This window comes from Mus caroli, chromosome 7 (genome assembly GCF_900094665.2).
Source record: "Mus caroli chromosome 7, CAROLI_EIJ_v1.1, whole genome shotgun sequence".
In the NCBI taxonomy this organism is placed as follows: domain Eukaryota; kingdom Metazoa; phylum Chordata; class Mammalia; order Rodentia; family Muridae; genus Mus; species Mus caroli.
Genome location: NC_034576.1, coordinates 81668596 through 81686225, shown reverse-complemented (window position 1 = coordinate 81686225; position 17630 = coordinate 81668596). Strand labels below are relative to the sequence as shown.

The window sequence follows — 17630 nt, the reverse complement described above, 5'->3', positions numbered from 1 at the left end:
GAGTCTGACTCACTACGTCCCTGTCATCTCCACTTCTATGCTGCTTTGGCTCTGGCCTGCAGTGCCACCTGGTGAAGGGCCAGAGAGGGCCTGGCAGAGAGGTAGTTCCTGGGACTGTTCCCCTCCCTCTCCCTCACTAAGAAAAGAAGGTGGCTGAGGCTTGGGTACTGGGTTCTCCTTTGGTAGTTTCCATTTTCTTTGTAATGGGAGTGCTGGACCGGAGACTTTTTTTTTTTTTTTTTTAAGAAACCCAACAAACCTAGCTTTCAGAAAAGAGGTCCATGGTAGCCTGGATATGGTGGTGGTGGTGGTGGGGGGAGGGTGCAGTGCGGAAAGGAAGGGAGGGATGAGGGGTTGCCAAATAGGATTGTGGGAAAGAGCATGCTGCTTTCTAGAGTCCACTGGTGGGAGGAAAGGGGGCGGGGCTCTGCCCTGCTCTGCCAATAAGAGCTATTCTGGCCCGTGCCTCATCTTTTGGAGAGGGGTGGCTAGCTGGCTGGGAAGAGACTGAATGAAACAGCCACCCTGATTTTCAAGATTTATGTCTCAGCTAAGCTTCGGGAGCTACACTATGGCTCTCTGGGGAGCAGAAGAGCAGCTACTTGGTGGCTAAAGGGAGAACAAGTAGGTTTGTCTGCAAGCACGTCAGGGACACTCAGCTGGGAGTGCTTCTTCCTGAGAGCTGTCTACTGTTGCCAGGGCTTCTTGTGGGTAGAGCAGAGTAAGAGGCTCAGTGGTACTCTCCCCATAGAAGAGAGATGGGAGACTGCTGGGCCCGAGGGCATCTCAGCCTGAAGCCTTGCTTCAGCATTTCACTGGAGAGTCATGTGGTTGGAACTCGGAATCTAGTCTTCCTGGGGTTTTCTGGTCTCAGTCCTCCCTCCTGGGGGGCACTACCCTAGCCCCTGATCCTGGCCTTCCCTGGGGACCAGCAGGTGATGGGAGAAGCATCCTGCTTGGGATGGCTTTGCCTCCTGGGACCCACTACCCAGGAGAGGAAGTGACACTTCTCCCTACCTGGCTCACACCACACAGCCATTTTTGTGGGCCAGACTTTTTAATCTGGGCTGCTGGGCAAGTGGGTGGGTGATAGTTGGGGCACACAACCTCCCCCCCTCCCCACAACTGGTATGGGAGACTAATATTGCCCAAGCTTGTTTCTTGGTTCCTTCTATGGAGCCTTGCATGTGTTGACCACAGCCTTGGGAATGTCTCCCTTCTGGGATCCTAGCTTAGAGCCCCTCACTTTGACTTTGGCTTTCTTTTCCTTTCCTGCCTACAGTTTAGATAGACAGACTTGATATTCTCTCTGCTTACTGACCACCCTATCACTTGCTGTGACAACAGAGACCCTTCTGGCTGACCACAAGTCTGCTTCCAAAACCAGAGGCTGTTAGCTCTGAGACTACCTCTCCTGCCTCTGCCTGGTCCTAGTTTGAATATGGCAGAGGAGCCTGGAGCCTAAATTCTCAGAGCAGACAATCTGCTTATATCTTAGTTCTGAGTGACATTGGGCCTCTGGTATCTAAAATATGGAAATAGGAAGGCCGAATCCGTGACATTGCTGGGACTAAAGGAGAGAACAGAGCAAGGATGCCAAGCCTGGCCCAGCCACAGCCTCAGAGGCTTGTGGGAGTTTCCTCATTGGTACTTGTATCCTGTTTATTTCCTCATCAGTACCTCCAGGACTCAGCTCCCTCCCTAACCTGCTGGAGAACAGCTCCCTTTGCCAGTGTGCCTGGTATTCATTTTAGAGGGAACTTAAGGTTGGCCACAGAAGTGTTTTGGTTTGTTCCTAGCTGGGACACACACACACACACACACACACAGAGGGAGGGAGTCAGGGCTCTCCCGACCCTGTGGCCTTTCTCTCAGCCCTTGCTGAAGGACCTCCTTAGATTTCTCTGTTGAAACAACTAGGCCATGCAGGTCAAGACCTGGTCTTTTTGGACAGGAAAGAAAACACCCTGTCCAAACAGAAGCATCCTGAGTAGTGGCTGCTTGAGGGACAGAGGGGTGCCTGCAAGAGGGCTCTGCTAGAGGAGTGTCCCTCCTATTCTTGCTTTACACCTCCCCCCCAATCTCCAGGGGGTGGTCTATGTGTGTGGCTAACCGTTTATCTCTGTGCTCAGGAGGTTGTCATCCCTCAGCTCTCGGGGAGGCAGGAACACATAGCATACTCCTCCTGAACTATCTAGGGCAGTCATAGCCCACCCGCAGAGTGCTGAAGGGGCTTCCCTTTTTAGAAGCCTGGGTATTTTAATGGGACCTCCCACCTCTATAAACAATTCTCTGCCACCCCTCTTTTGACTCCTCCTCCAAGATGTGACAGCTACAGCTCCCGAGTCTCCATTTGCATCTTGCCAGCCGGCAGCTCCAGGTTTCAGGTCTGGATTCCAGCCCTAACAGCAGCTACTCCCCTGGGCCCAGGCCTTTGGGACTGGAGGGAAAGGGACTGTGTACCTTTAAGGGGCTGGTCCAGCGGGAGCGCGGTGTTTGTTGGAAGCCGCTTCCTCTCAGGCCATTCAAGATCCCAAATTCTTATGCTACTTCGGACCTGGACAGCCTGTGGCCTCAGCGTGTCGCAGTGGCCCCAAGCGTTGGAGCCGTCGAAGAGCTTTCTGGGGACGGTACACGTGGCTGGGGGTGGCTGTGTTTCGGGGAGCTGTGCATGCAGGTTTCTCCCTTCTAGCCTAGGGGACCCCGTGGTTGCTGAGAAGGGTGGGGATAGAAGACAGGGAACAGAGGGCAGAAGGAACTAGGGACTGAGGGACTCTGCCATGTCATCAACAGCCATATGGCGGCTGACTTGCACGCGACCCTTTTGGGAGCTACCAAGAAGTAAAACCACAGCGAAGCTCGGGGAGCCTGAGATCTGTTGCCTTCTGCTTGTTGGTACTGTCTCAGTAGCTCCGTACCAGCTCTGTTCCAGACACCCATGGGATGCAGCAGGAGCCACCAGAGACCTTAGGTGGGGGGTGTGAGGTGGGGGCACTGGGGACAACCTGGGTTGGGGTAAGCAGAGGATTCGTGCCTTTAGTCTATTTGGAATACTTAGGGATAAAATGCAGGATGCCTGGCAAGCACCTGGAGCACCCACCTGCCTTAGGGACAGGAGTGCACCGTGGCAAACTCTGTGTGCAAGCTGGTCACATTCAAAGAGGAGGCCTGGGAGGAAAGGACCAGCTCTATCCGCCAGCTCACTGGGTGGTCACCAGCCACCTGAGATCCAGCTCGTACAAGGGCTTCTAGGGCTGACACAGGGAGTGCCTCTGCTCCATAAAAAAGGGATGAGGACCCGAGGCGATCTGCTTCCCTCCAGCGACTGGCACCGGGAGGCCTGGAATGCTGGTGGAAAACGCCCCTCTCTTGCCTTCACCAGAACCTGGTGGGTGTTGGCGGAACTTCAAAGGCTTGGTAAAGCCTATTTGTAACGGGCATTGATGTCAAATGCCTTCCTGAACTAACCTAGTGGACCTGGGGGGCAATCCTGCCCTCTGCCGGTGTCTAAGGAACTAATACCAGTAGCTCAGTTGCAGCGAGAATATGGTACAGGTGGTATCTTGTCCCTTCCCTGTCAAGACTCAGTTTAATTTTGTTCTCTTTGGACGCTTCTTGCCCAGTGGTGCTCTGAAACAAAAGAGGACCTGTGATCATGGCCGAGAATTTCCCATACACCTCAGATAATAGAGGGAGATAAACAAAGTCTCCTGGTGGGTCACTTTTCCTCAACAGTGAAGAGAGGTCAAGGGTGGCTGCTTCTCTCCTGGTTGCTTGGAAAGGAGAAAGATCGCCCACTGTTAAGAACAGTCACAGCTGCTGGGGTTCCAAAGAGCGTTTTCTGACTGGCAGTGTGGTGCCTTTTATGAATGAAGAGAATGAGGCTTACATACGTGTCCAGGGGCAGACTGGTTGTTAAGTGCACAGAGCCAGAACAGAACCCATGAATCTAGTAGTCTCCTTGGCTTTGAAGTCAGAAGGGGCTGTTGGCTGAAGCAGGGTGGAGTAGAGATGCCTATTCCTGCATCAGTGATAAAGGGCATTAGATATTGCTTCTGACACCCACCCAGGCTTCCGCTCTGTGGCTAACCTTAGCATTTGGGGGCCACCCTTGTCTTCAGCCTCAGAAGTGGGGAGGCCTTACATTCCAAGAGGCCAGATGACTTACCCAGGGTTACCCAGAAGGCAGCCAGCAAACCTGAATCTTCAGGTTTTACGAATTCTCCCCCGCCATGTGGCTTTGGGGCACTGTGCAATCTTCTCTTGCTAACTTCTTCTTCTTCTTCTTCTTTTTTTTTTTGTTCTGACACCTCCCTGGTGGAAGGCTACACACCTGCAGGGCTAGCCTCAGACTCTCCACTTGCATAGTGCTAATAAAGTCAGACTGGAGTGGAGTCAGAAGGGCTCGGGGGAGGCCATTCTTTGTGTTTGGTGTGGATGACACACAACTGATTGGAGGTCAGAAGTCACTCAGCGCCATCCCTGAAGACTGTAAATCAGATTCACACCAAGTCTTGTCTGAGATTCTTTGTCCTTCCTTTCTAAAAAGTCCAAGGGGACATATGACAGGGCGTCTGGCCACCACATGGGTATTGCTTCCTGAAGTCACTGGGGCTCCAGCCTTTTTGGCCTCTGAGCTCTCCCTGCAGTGAACGCTCTTCTCCCAGAATTCTCAAGGCTCCCATCTTCTTGGAAGTCTTCCTGACTTATAGGCAAGGAACACCCAGAGCTCAGATTGTGCCTCAGTTGGCAGAGCATTCACAGAGCCCTGGGTTTCATCCCAAGCATCCCCAAAACTGGACATGGTAGCACACGCCTGTGACCCCGGGCAGAGCTAGGAGGACCAGAAGTTCAAGATCACCCTCAGCATCATGAAGAGTTGAAGGCTAGCCTAGCCTACATGACACCCTATTTTGAAAGTAAATAAATAAGTAAGCACCTATCTCATTGCTCCATCTTCCCCTGTCACTTGCAGTCCCACCTGTGCCTGTCATCACCTTTGTGACTCTGAGGCCCAGAGGCACTCTGATTTGAATCTTGCTTAGAACTCTGCCTAGCTGGTGGTGGAGGCATGGGGTAATATTTCCTGAGGAAATTAGGTCAAATCCCAGCTCTTCCCTAGGGTAGCCTTAGGCATGTATCTTAGCTCTACTGAGCCCCAGTTTTCTTGTCTGTACCATGAAGGAGATGGTTCTGACACTGGTTTTACGGTAGCCAGGAAGGTGTGCTGACAGTCATAGGACAAGGGCATAATTCACATCAGGCAAAAAGAATCCTACTCTGTCATTTCCTGGCTGTGTGGCCTTTGGGTAGTTGATTCATGTCTCTGTTTACTTGCGGAGTGAATGGAGAGTTATGATGTGGGACCTCTTAGGAGAAGGTGCTGGGTGAGAAGTTCATTAAAGAACCAGGGAGCTGGCCTGGGGTCCAGGCTGGAGGTTGTGAGTGTTTCCAGGGTCTCTGAGGCTGGAAAAGCCAGCTTTGGGAACTCACTCTCTGTGTTATTGGAGGGAAAGCTCGCTGTAGAATTCTAGGTGTTTCTGAGCTGTGACTGAAAGAATGAAGGGATACCAGGTCACTGTAGTGGGGAATCGCACTGGGGTGGTAGCGGCTTTCCCCACTACTTGAGTGTCTGGAGATTTCTGACTGTTGAGGTGCTCCTCAAATTACTGTTGTGTGAATTCTGATAAAGGCTGGCAGAAAGCACCCAGCTTCATTCAGCACATCCATGGGTGTGCCTCAGCATCCAGACACTGGGTCTCTGTCTAGAGCTCAGGAAGCAAACAGATGGTGAGGGTGGGGGTGGGGGTGGGGGAGTGTGTTTCTGAATCCTTGCTAAACTGAATTCCCAAATCAGCTTTCACCATACCAACGCAGGAATACAAGCAGGGTGAAGGGTTACGACCCATGTGACTGGCTCAAGGGAGTTTAGCACTAGAAGCCTTTGAATAAAACCAGGGTCAGATGAAGAAATTCCAACGCAATCCTGAATTTAAAAACAAACAAACAAACAAAAAATAGAGGAGGGGAATCTAACCTAGGACATCCTGCATGTCAGGCTTACCATGGACCTGAGCATGTCTTATTTTGACAAACTTAGCTCTTTCTCCCCGTCTTCTTTTTAGAGATCTATTTGTTTCGGGAGTGTGAGTTTATCTCTGTGTACCACATTGTCCCTGGAGCTGGAGTTGTACCACTTGGGTGCTAAAAACTGAGCTGGCCTCTAATTATCTTAGTGTGCTTCAGAAAGTTCCATCAAGAACAAGGAAGTCTTGCCCCATGACAGAAAGACCTGTCCTCTGTGCCCGAGTCCTGTGAGAGTTTGTGATACTGTGGGTCTTTTGCTTTGCTTGTCTAACCTTTTGACATCGCGATATTCCGTGGTCATCTACAGAGTTCATGTTTGAGAACCATGCAACCAAGTTAAAAATTAAATAAGTAAATACATTCATAATTAAAAGTCACAGGCCTGGGGAGATGGCTCATCAGTAAAGAGCGCTTTCTGTTCCTCCAGAGGCGCTGAGTTCAGTCCCCAGCACCCATCTTGAGTGTCTCACAACTTCCTGTAACTCCGACTATAGGGGATCCAACACCATCTCTGGCCTCCACGAACACCTGCAAACCCCCAAGTCTCATAATGGTTTCAGTTAGTTTTATGATTTTGTGTTTGGGTTACATTCTACAATCTCCTAAGAGAGCACCATCAAGTGGGGACCAAGTATTTATACACAGAAGCCTGTAAGGTCATTCATGCCGCACGAGTATGAAGTGAGTAGGAGGCTTTATTACAGCGAGGCTGAGCTATGTTCACAGATACTCAACGTGGTAGTTTAAGTTCAAGGGCACTTGTTCCTGGGCCACTGTAGGTATAGGATGTCTAGGCTGGAGAGAGGCTGTGGTTCCCATCTCTAAGCGGTTGACTATTGTGGTCCTAGCAGGTTAGAGAAAGAACATCAGGACATGGCCTCTCCGGAAGTTCTCACTGCAGGCCTGGATGTTGTTGCGCAGGACATCTCTTTTTCCTGAGAAAAAGTGTCCACTAATACAGAGGGATGGAGATGGTTTTGAACAGGGATCTTCCAGTTCCTGTCAGCCAGGCGCTGTGTGGCTCCAGGGCATAGCACAGCTGCTAAGTCTAGACTTTAGATTTTCTGCAAATACAACAAAGAGAAGAGTGGGCTGGATCTTCAGCTCTCTCTGCATCCATCCCTCCTTTCCAGCAGGAACTAATAGTTCTGGGACCAAGAATGTTCCCCCAAGTCTGGTCACTCTCACAGGTCAATATTTACTTTGCCTGCCCCTCTTCTTCCTCCCTCCCTCCTTCCCTCCCTTCCTCCCTCCCTCCCTCTTCCCTTCCTCTTTTCTCTCTCTCTGTCTGGAGCCCCTGCCTTCTCTGGTCTTGTGCACAGACATTCTCATTAGGCCACATGTTTGCAATCAGTGTGGCAATTATGTTTTGCTTTGTCGTCACAAATGACACCGTGAGCATCCTCCCACATTCCTCTACGATAATCACACAGTTCTGTTTGCAAAGGCCTGCGGGCACTTCAGTGCACTGCATTGAAGCCTGCCTCCTGCCTGCCTCCAGAAGGCCGGCTCTCAGATGTGAGTCTGACCCTGCCTGAAGCCTTTCATCTGCATTATCTGGACAGAGAGCAGGGCAGCTAGGCTCACCTCCTCCCAAGGTTTTGAGACAGAGTCCCTGCTGACTGACTCACCTCCTTCTTCTCCCATGTCAGCAAGCAGAATTCACTCTAGATGGTTACAACAAGGAGATTTTAATCAAGGGATCACTTTTAAGAGAACAGCTTTAGGGATAATAGAGAAGTTGGTGGCGGTCGAGAGACAGACAAGGAAGGATGCGATGGCTGGGGTGGGAGGGGGCTGGGTCTTCTTTCTTCCACATCTCAACACTGTCTCCCACTCACTGAATCCAACTGGAAGTCAGAAGGCTGGCTTTTGGGCAGGGCAAGTGACCCATGGGGACAGATACATGGTGACAGTGGATCTGGGATGCATGGGAACAAACAGAGAGCATCCCTTATGCCTGTCCCTGGCCACTGTACCTTGAAGTGTCTATGCCCTATTAAGAAGACCAGTCTGTCTGTTCCACCTCAGGAACTGCCCAGCTTTAATGTTTCTTTGGGTGCTCCCATCTTGAGACAGGGTCTTGTGTAGCCCAGGCTGGCCACAAACTTCATATGTGATCTAGGATAGCCTTGAACTCTTAATTCTCCTGCTTCTACCTACCCAGGGCTGGGATTATAGGTGTGCACAAAAAGCAAGACAAACAAATAAACAAAAACACTTTGGGGAGCCATTCTCTAGTTAGTGGGAACTCAAAAGAAGCAACTGGCCCATGGGCAGTAGGTTGTTTATTTTGTTTTTTTAAATATCACTCTTTGATTACCAAGACTTTTTGGGATACAGGCAGGAAGATCAAGAGTTCAAGACTGTCACATGCTCAGTTTGAGGCAAGCCTGTGCTACATGAAATGCTGGTGTGTTTTCTATTTTTTTCTTTGGTTTGTTTGTGCTTACACTTTTAAAAAGAATATGTGTGTGTGCATGTGTTCATATGTATGTATGTGTGCATCTGTGTATGTATGTGTGTGTGCATCTGTGTATGTATGTGTTTTAAGGTTAGACAACGTTGTGGGATAGGTTCTCATCCACCTTTATGTGGTCACCAGAGATTGAGCTCAGGCTGTCATATCTGCGCAGCAAGCATCTCTACCACTGAGCCATCTTACACCCCAAATGATTTTTGACCTTAATCTAGTCTTTAAAATAGACATCACATTGTCACAGCCCTCCCCATGCAGACATTTTGGTGTTGAAACAAACTTTCCAGTGCAGACTTATTGTTACTAAGCATGAGACTCGCCCTGCCCTGTTTTGTTCTAGTCTTCTCTGTTTTCCTTTAAAAAGTGCTTGCTATTAACAACCTCTGAAATTCAAACAGCTTGGGTGTGCTTCTGTGATTATGTCAGAGCCACTCTGTGTGCCAGCCACTCCGTTGAGTGTGTGTGTGTGTGTGTGTGTGTGAAGGATGCTGAACAGAGGAATCCCAGCCTGCTAGAGTGGGGCTTCTGTAATTGGCTGTTTTTCTTCTCTCTGTAGTTTTCCCAGGGCCCAGCCTCATCTAAGACACCCTGGCACTGCCACCATCCCAGCCAGGATGAGCCTGCTGTTCCTTGTCCTTCTCTCGCCATTTTCCTGTGTTTTGGGACTTCCATTCTACAATGGCTTCTACTATTCCAACGGTCTGCATGGCAGGACCCTGGGAAATAGCTACGGGGAAGGTGGGTATCTCGTAGGCCTATGTCCTGGCTTCTGCTGTGATATGCAAGTTCTGGGCTGGGATGGAGACAGCAGGATCTTCCTTGTCCAGGCCTCCGGAGGTGGACAAACTTTGCTTCTAAGATGAGAGGAGATGGTTTAGAGGTTGCTGGTACCAAAGACTGAGTTCTCCTGGGGCGGCCCTAGTTCCTAGAACTGCTAGTTCAATAAGATCTAGCCTGAGTGTAGCTACCTGTGGTGTCCCCTGCAGAAGGGACTTTGGAGTCACAGAGGTGTGAGTTTGAATATCACTTGTAACCTCTTTTGGGCTAGGAGGCCTTGGACATGGGGCTTTTGAGGAGGTGGTCACTGTGTCTGCAGTGAGTTCTGTTGCTTAGGGAGTACTGTCATTTGGACCCTGAGCTCTGACAGCCTCTTGCCTTGGCTAGGAGATCTGGGTCTTTGGGAGGAGCCCTGGTCAACAGTTGGCTCAGACTGTGAAAAGGAGGTGTGCTGTGCTTTCTGATGGCCATTATAGAATGAAGGGGACTCAGGAACACTTGAAGCAGGGCTCTCGCTGGAGCTGCCTTAGCCCTTGGTGTTCTTTCCACCTTCTCTCCCACTGTGTTCTCTGAGCCATGGGTACCTAATGGAGGGCTGAGCACTGAGCCTCCTCTTCACAGGTCTTTGACCTCATTAGCCATTTGACAATCTCGTTGGTTATGTGAAACAGGAGAGTGAGGGGATCCTACCTTCCCTTGGGTCTCCTCTGTCTCCTAACTATCGGTCTCAGGACTTGCAAATGGCCTGCTATTGGAGCATCTCACCGGTGGTTGATATAGGATGACCCCAGCTGAGGAAGATGCATTCTGCTTCCCATTGTCTATTGTGCTCTAGGCAGGCAAGTCTGGGCTTGTACTCTTAAGAGACTGGCAATAAACGTCCCCAGAGAAGGTGGAGTCAACAAGGGCTCCTGGAACCAAGTCTCAGGGTAGGCACAATGGGACCATCATTTCCATCTTTCATCCAAGCAGCAAACAAGTGGCAAGGCCAGTACAAATCCAAGGAACTGACGTCACCCTTCCTCCCTTTTTAAGACAGAGTTTCACTGCATGTAGTCCATGCTGGTCTCAGACTAATGTTAATCCTTCAGTCTCAGCCTTCCTACAGGTGTGTCAGCACACCCAGCTCAGTGGAAGTAGGCACAAAGTCGCATGGTTGGATAGTGGAGGAGTGGAGGAGCAGGCACTTGTAGGAATGGGGAAGGATGGCTCTTTTTGCATCCTGCAACACTTGAGTCTGAAGGGGCTTGGGATGAGAGTATGGGTGCTCCTTGCAAGACCATTGTCCCATCTGTGCCCCACCTTGTCCCCAGGCCTATTCAATGGCGTGAAGTTAGTGGTGGAGACGACGGAGGAGTCCCTGTTCAGTCACCAAGGAGCCAGCGTGACCCTGCCCTGCCACTACCACTATGAGCCAGCCCTGGCATCCCCAAGACATGTGCGTGTTAAGTGGTGGAAGTTGTCAAAGAATGGAGCCCCAGAACAGGACGTGCTGGTGGTCATCGGGCAGAGGCACCACTCCTTTGGGGACTACCAAGGGCGAGTTCAACTGAGGCAGGACAAGCAGCAGGAAGTCTCACTGGAGCTTCGAGACCTGCGGCTGGAGGACTCTGGGCGCTACCGCTGCGAGGTCATTGATGGCCTGGAAGATGAGAGTGGCCTGGTAGAGCTGGAGCTTCGGGGTGAGGCCCTGAATGGTGCCACTGGGACCCGAGGGAGGGGGAGAGGACCCAGAGAAGGCATAGACCTGTATTCTTTACACAGGTAAGCATGTTGAAGTCTTAAAACAACCCTAAAAGGAAGTTATTCTGGCGTCACGGCCCTTGTTTTCTAGAGGAGGAAATGAGGCGAGATCAAGGAACATATTTAAAGTCATGTAGCTGATAGGTGGCAGAGCTGGGGTTTGAACTCAGGGAGCAACTTCCAGAAGCCACTGCCTCCTATTCCCTCTCATTTATTCCTGTTCAGGAAGAGGGAAATGGGAGCTGGTTCCACAGCTCATAGGAGACAGAGCTGAGGTTCCAGCAGGGTTAGTCAGCAAGACATATGAACAAGGTAGAGCCAGTGGGTGACATTAGGGACTGGTAGAGCCTAGGGCACACCGATGAACCCCATGCCATGTAAAGAAATCCACTTAATTTAGACTAGTTGTGATACCAATTAAGAATGCAGGCCTATTGCTGTTAGATTTTCATATTTAAGTATGAAATTTTGTGTGTGGGGTGTGGGAGATAAGAACTCAGGGTCTTGGGCATGCCAGGTAAATGGTCTATTGGTGATCGATATAACCAGTCATTGGACTCTCTGGATATTTATGTAAAAACTGTGTATTTTTAGAAGAAAACTTAGTATTGTTTGAACCAGCCAGACACTATGAGCCAGGTATCTGGTGGCTCCAGTCTGAGACCTCTTTGTAGCTTGGGCTCCTTAGTATCTCGAATGGGGCAGCAGCATGCTCCTTTAACTCCATTTTACCCCACCCCAATTTTGGCCCCTAAGCAGGGCTCATCCCTGGAACCGTGGGTATAACAAACAAGGAAATAACTGGGCAAGTAATAGCAGTTCTTTTATTTCCTGCCTTTAGTACTGAGAATGAATTTGCCTCCTGGAAAATATCACTACCCCTGCCACTTGCAGGGCCTAACCATAGTCAAACTCTTTGTTCTGAAGTCTGGGTTATCAGAGGGACCGGTCATCAGGGCTGGCCTAGAGAGACAGGAGCCCTCATCCCTGCAAGGAAGGAGAACTCAGGGTAGGACAGGGCATACAATCACTAACTGCTGCACCTCCTAACCCCCACCCAGTTGGGGCCCATGAGCTTCAATGCTCCCTCAGCCTGGCTGTGCCAGGTGCCTGGCCACAGGTGACATTTATTCAAGGTTTTGCTTCTAGACAGCACGTGCCAAGAAGAGCCTCCTCCTGGACCCTTAGCTCCATCTGTCTTGATATAGACTGAATGATACTTACACATTTAAAATTGGGCTGGGAATCTCCATCAGTGGTAGAATGAGAGCCAGTATGAATGAAATCCTAGGGTCAACCCAGCTCATGACGACAAGAAGGAATATATAACCTTTTATAAAGTAAGATTTCCAACATGCATGATGACATGTTTGTTTGTTTGTTTCTTTGTTTCTGAGTAAAGTTTCTCTGTGTAGACTTGGCTGCCCTAGAACTCACTATGTAGACCAGGTTGGCTTCAAAATCACAGAGATATGCCTGCCTCTGCCTCCTGAGCCCTGGAATTAAAGGCCTGCGCCACCACACCTTGCTCTGTGCTTTCCTTTTCTGAGACAGGATCTCATTCTGTAGGCCAGAGTGGTCTTGAGTTTATGGTAATTCTTCTGTCTCAGTCTCCTGAGTCCTGGGATTTTAGAAGTGAACCACCATGACCTGCTAGCATAATAATTTTTGAGGGGAACATGTGTGTGGCCTTCTCAAGAAGGAGGCCCCCTACCCCAAGGTGTCCTTGGCCTCAGGCCTCTTACCTAAGGGCTCTTCCCCACCTTTCTTCCTGCAGTTTTTACATGCCCCTGTGTATGACCTTAAACTCATGGTAATCCCCAGTCTCAGCCTCCTGACTGCTGGGATTCTAGGCATGAGCCACCATGCCTGGTTCCTTTTATTCTCTTAAGACATTTCCACATTAAGAAACCAGGTTTGGTGTCACAAGTCTCAGTGCTTGGAAGGTTGAAACAGGAGGGCTGCAAGTTTGTGGCCAGCTTGGGTTACATGGCAAGACTCTGTCCTTGTCTTAGGTTTCCTATTGTTGCAATGAAACACCTTGGCCAAAAGCAAGTTGGGGAGGAAAGGGTTGACTTCCGCTTACTCTTCCATAGCTCTGTTCATCATCCAAGGAAGTCAGGACAGGAACTCAAACAGGGCAGGAACCTGGAGGCAGGAGCTGATGCAGAGGCCGTGGAGGGATGCTGCTTATTGGCTTGCTCTTCATGGCTTTCTCAGTCTGCTTTTTAAAAATAGAACCCGCGGGACATGGTGGTGCACTCCTTTAATCCCAGCACTCGGGAGGCAGAGGCAGGCGGATTTCTGAGTTCGAGGCCAGCCTGGTCTGCAAAGTGAGTTCCAGGACAGCCAGGTCTATAAAGAGAAACCCTGTCTCAAAAAACCAAAACCAAACCAAACCAAATAAAAATAGAAGCCAAGATTGTCAGCCCAGGGCTGACCCCACCCACAGTGGGCAGGGCCGTCCCCATCTTAATCACTAATTAAGAGATGTCTTACAGGCTTGATTATAGTCTGATCTCATTGAGGTTCCCTATTCTCAGATGATTTTAACTTGTGTCAAGTTGACACAAAATTACCCAGTCCAGTTCTCCAAAAACCAAACCAACCAACCAACCAACCAACCAACCAACCAACCAACCAACCAATGTGTTCACTAAATGACATACAAAGCTGGCCTTTCCTGCCTGGTCTGAAAATTAAACTGCCTCAGAGGGGCCTAGGAGATGGCTCAGTGGATAATGGCACTTGTGGCTAAGACTGGCAAATTGAGTTCAATCCGTAGGACACATATGATGGAAAGGGTAACTGATTGATATGAGCTGTTCCTCGATTTTCATGCACATGCCCTTTCCCCAAACAAACAAACAAATGAATAATAAATAATGAATACAATTAGAGAGATGAACCAACTCATAAATCAAAAGTATGCACCCGTGACCCAAAAGCAGAAAGTTTTAAAAGCCTAAGCCTTGAGCTCACTGCAGGTCCAATGCCACATGGGCCCATGAGGATGAAGGGATTTTTAGACTGAGTGTCAGGATCTTAAGCAGTTAACAGGTAAATTAATGTATACTAGCGGATGTACAGATGTCGCATGCAGACACTGCTGTTTTATAAACTTACAAACTCCTGTACGACTGGGAGAGGAGCCAAGCCTTGCCCCTAGAGCCCAAAGCACAACAGGGTGGTCTTGTCTTCTATCCTGTTGTATAGTCAGGGATGTCACTTGATGGACTGTACAAGTCAATACAAGTCTGGGAACTCTGTTCAGGTTTAGGAGGAAGGTGAGAGATAGGGGAAGGCTCCTCTTGGGCTTAGGTAGTGGACAGGAACTCGGTTTGCTGAGCTCTCTGAGCCAGCAGAATCTGTGTTTTGGATGCAAGTAGATCTTGGTGGAGGTGCGAAGCTCCTGCTTCTTCCTTCCAACTCCTCTGACACTTTCCTTCCAACCCCTCTAAGACCTTCCTTCCTTCCTTTCTAGGTGTGGTTTTTCCCTACCAGTCCCGCGAAGGGCGCTACCAGCTCAACTTCCACGAGGCCCAACAGGCCTGCCAGGAGCAGGATGCCGTGGTAGCCACTTTTGAGCAGCTTTTCCGAGCCTGGGAGGAAGGCCTAGACTGGTGCAATGCAGGCTGGCTGCAGGATGCCTCCGTGCAGTATCCGATAGCGCTGCCCCGGCAGCCCTGTGGAGGTCTGGGTCTGGCACCTGGTGTTCGCAGCTATGGCCAGCGCCACCACCGCCTGCATCGTTATGATGTGTTCTGCTTTGCTGCTGCCCTCAAGGGTGAGTGAGATGGCCAGGCACAGGTCTGTCCTGCTTGGTGGTTACCTGAGGGAGGGCCTGTGGAGCCTTGGCTATTTAGTTTAAAAAGCATCTGCTGGCATGTGGTAGGTGCTCGGTAAAAGTCAGGTGAGTGACTGGTTCAGTTGGGGTGGGTGCCCACTCAGAATGCAATTGGGGCATACAGAAATGACTAGAGCAACCCCAGCCCTATGGCAGTATGGTAGTGAAATGAGGCCTGCACAGGTGGCCCTTCAAAGTGTCTAATACAGATTCCCATAAGGCAATTTCTCCTGCCATGGCAGGCTCTTTCGCTTTCTATGCTGAATAGCACTTAGATGGTCCACTTTCCCCCAGGGCAGGTGTACTACCTGGAGAACCCCGAGAAGCTGACACTGCTGGAGGCCCGGGAGGCCTGTCAGGAAGACGGTGCACAGATCTCCACAGTGGGCCAGCTCTTTGCGGCTTGGAAGTTCCGTGGCCTGGATCGTTGTGATGCTGGCTGGCTGGCAGACGGAAGTGCCCGCTACCCTATAGTTCACCCTCGACTCAACTGTGGCCCCCCTGAGCCTGGAGTACGGACCTTTGGCTTCCCAGATCCCCATACCCGCTATGGTGTCTACTGCTATGTCCAGCATTAGCAGGGTGTCTAGCTGTACATCTGCCCTGCCCCTGACTTCCTGGGCTGAGTGTTTATCAGGTGGACCACTGTCCCTTGTGGGTTGGGGGATTGCTTGGATAGTTTTTATACTTCCCAACTTAAACATTTAAAGGTATCATTATTATGATTATTATTTTTAAAGTATTATTATTATTTATTTTTCTATTTTACAGACCCAACTCTTAATTCTCTTGGCATCCTCTCTGGGGTATTTGAGGTCCATTGGCTTTAAAAAGGCTCTGCCATGTTCTGGTACAGCTGCCATCCCTACTTGAGGAAACTAGCACTCACCATGGGCAATAGCTATGACTAGCTCCCTTTCCTCAGCTTATACGTGGCAAAAGGCTGAGTGTTGACTCTTTACACAGGGTCCTCAGACTTGTGGGTGAGGACTTAGGCAAGGGAGAATTTCCCTTCTTCTCCTGGTTCCAAAGAGTCTAGGTCTCCTTCCCATGTCCCCTGCTTAGGAGTGACTCTCTGGTTGTGTGCACCTTATTTGGCCAACAAAGGATGCTATGATTCCCTTCCTTTCTTTCCAACTGACCCTTGTATCTGACCCTTTGTCTCCTTCAGTCTCAGGGACTAGGGATCCCAGCCCTGGGTAAGCATGGAATAACTCCTGTCCTCCATCTTCCACTGGGCTGCCCCTGCATGCTGGTTTGGTTTGACCTTGTCTAACCTACAGCATACCTGCCTCATGTTGCTGGTCCAGCCACTGGGAATCTGGTTCCCTTCTTCACCATCTCCACCCCAGGATGGCCCAGCTGTGAGGGCCTTAGGAGAAGAGTAGGAGGTGCTTTTCATGAAACAGGGGCTCCTGTGCTTTCTAGAGGGCCTCAGAGGCTGAGGACCAGGGAGTGTCTTTGTTCCTCACCCTAACAATACTTCAGGGAACCAGACTTGTATTTCATCCAGTTGTCTCCTGGTGCTTAGCAATCAGGTATTTAGTCAGTTTTTCTTTTCTTTAAAAAAAAAATGTGTGCGTGCATGTGTGTGTGTGTGTCTCTCTCTCTTTGTGTGTGTATGTATGTGTCTCAGTATGTGTATGTATATGTGTGTCTCTTTGTGTATGTGTATCTGTGTGTGTGTGTATGTGTGCATGTGTTTGTGTGTATGGGCAAGTATGTATAGACGCCTGCAGAGGCCAGTTAGGGCACTTGATCCCCTGGAACTAGAATTATGTATGGGTTGTGAGCCACCTGACGTGGATGCTCTGCAGGAACACCAAGCCCTCTTAACCCCTTAGCCATCTAAGTCAACCCCAACCTCCTAAGATGGCTTCCTTTTGGAGGAAGGGAGATGAGCAGGGATTGAGACAGTCTCACATAACCAGAGCTGGTCTTGAGCTTTCTGTATAGCTGAGGATGGCCTTAGACTTCAATCCTCTTGTTCCCCAGTGCTGGGACTACATGTATGCACCATCACACATGACTAACAGCCTCTGGGAATTTGTTAAACATTCAAGTTCCCCTGCCTCACTCCAGTGTGTTATGCCAGCCCTTCAGGTGACATGCTACCCTGTTTTGCTAGTGGAGATGGAACCTAAGGTCTTACATGTCTGTTAGTCAGATGCTCGCACACCAAGTATTCAGGCTATCTCATCATGCAAGTAGCTGGGATTATAGGCTATGCTACCAAGTCTGGTGCATTTAGTCTCTCTTGAGTACTTCTTTTGTTGTTTTGAGACAGGGTCCTACTATGTAGCCCAGGCTGGCTCCTGTCTCAGCTCACTGAGACATCATGCCTTGTCTTAAGTTCCCATTGAGCCCACCTGCAAACCTGCACTCCGAACCACAGAATGACACAGGGGGATGAGCGCATTCAGGCATACACACACAAATAGGTCCCATGTGTTCACACAAACACGCTGTATTCACACACTCGCAGGGACCGTGACAGGGTCCATCAAACGTAGTGTCATTCTGACAAGGCAACTAGCTGTTACTGAACACACAGGACTCACACACCATTTTAGAGTCATGTGATCAAAGTGTGACTCCATAGAGGTCCCAGATCATGGTCACAGTCATCTTTTACTTAAATAAGACTTAGAATAGATTTTAAAAAATGAAACAATAAAAAAAATAAAGAAAAAGAAA

The 17630-nt window shown here is 49.7% G+C and overlaps 1 protein-coding gene across 1 annotated transcript; it reads left to right on the top strand.

The window, feature by feature from the left end:
* The first annotated feature begins 2524 nt into the window (after positions 1–2524).
* On the top strand, positions 2525–17593 carry Hapln3 (hyaluronan and proteoglycan link protein 3). The gene is made up of 5 exons (XM_021168486.1): positions 2525–2630; positions 9123–9304; positions 10657–11025; positions 14571–14873; positions 15228–17593. Exons 2-5 carry the CDS (start codon positions 9181–9183, stop codon positions 15509–15511), a joined length of 1080 nt encoding a protein of 359 aa, XP_021024145.1. The 5' UTR covers positions 2525–2630; positions 9123–9180; the 3' UTR covers positions 15512–17593.
* Positions 17594–17630: the final 37 nt, after the last annotated feature.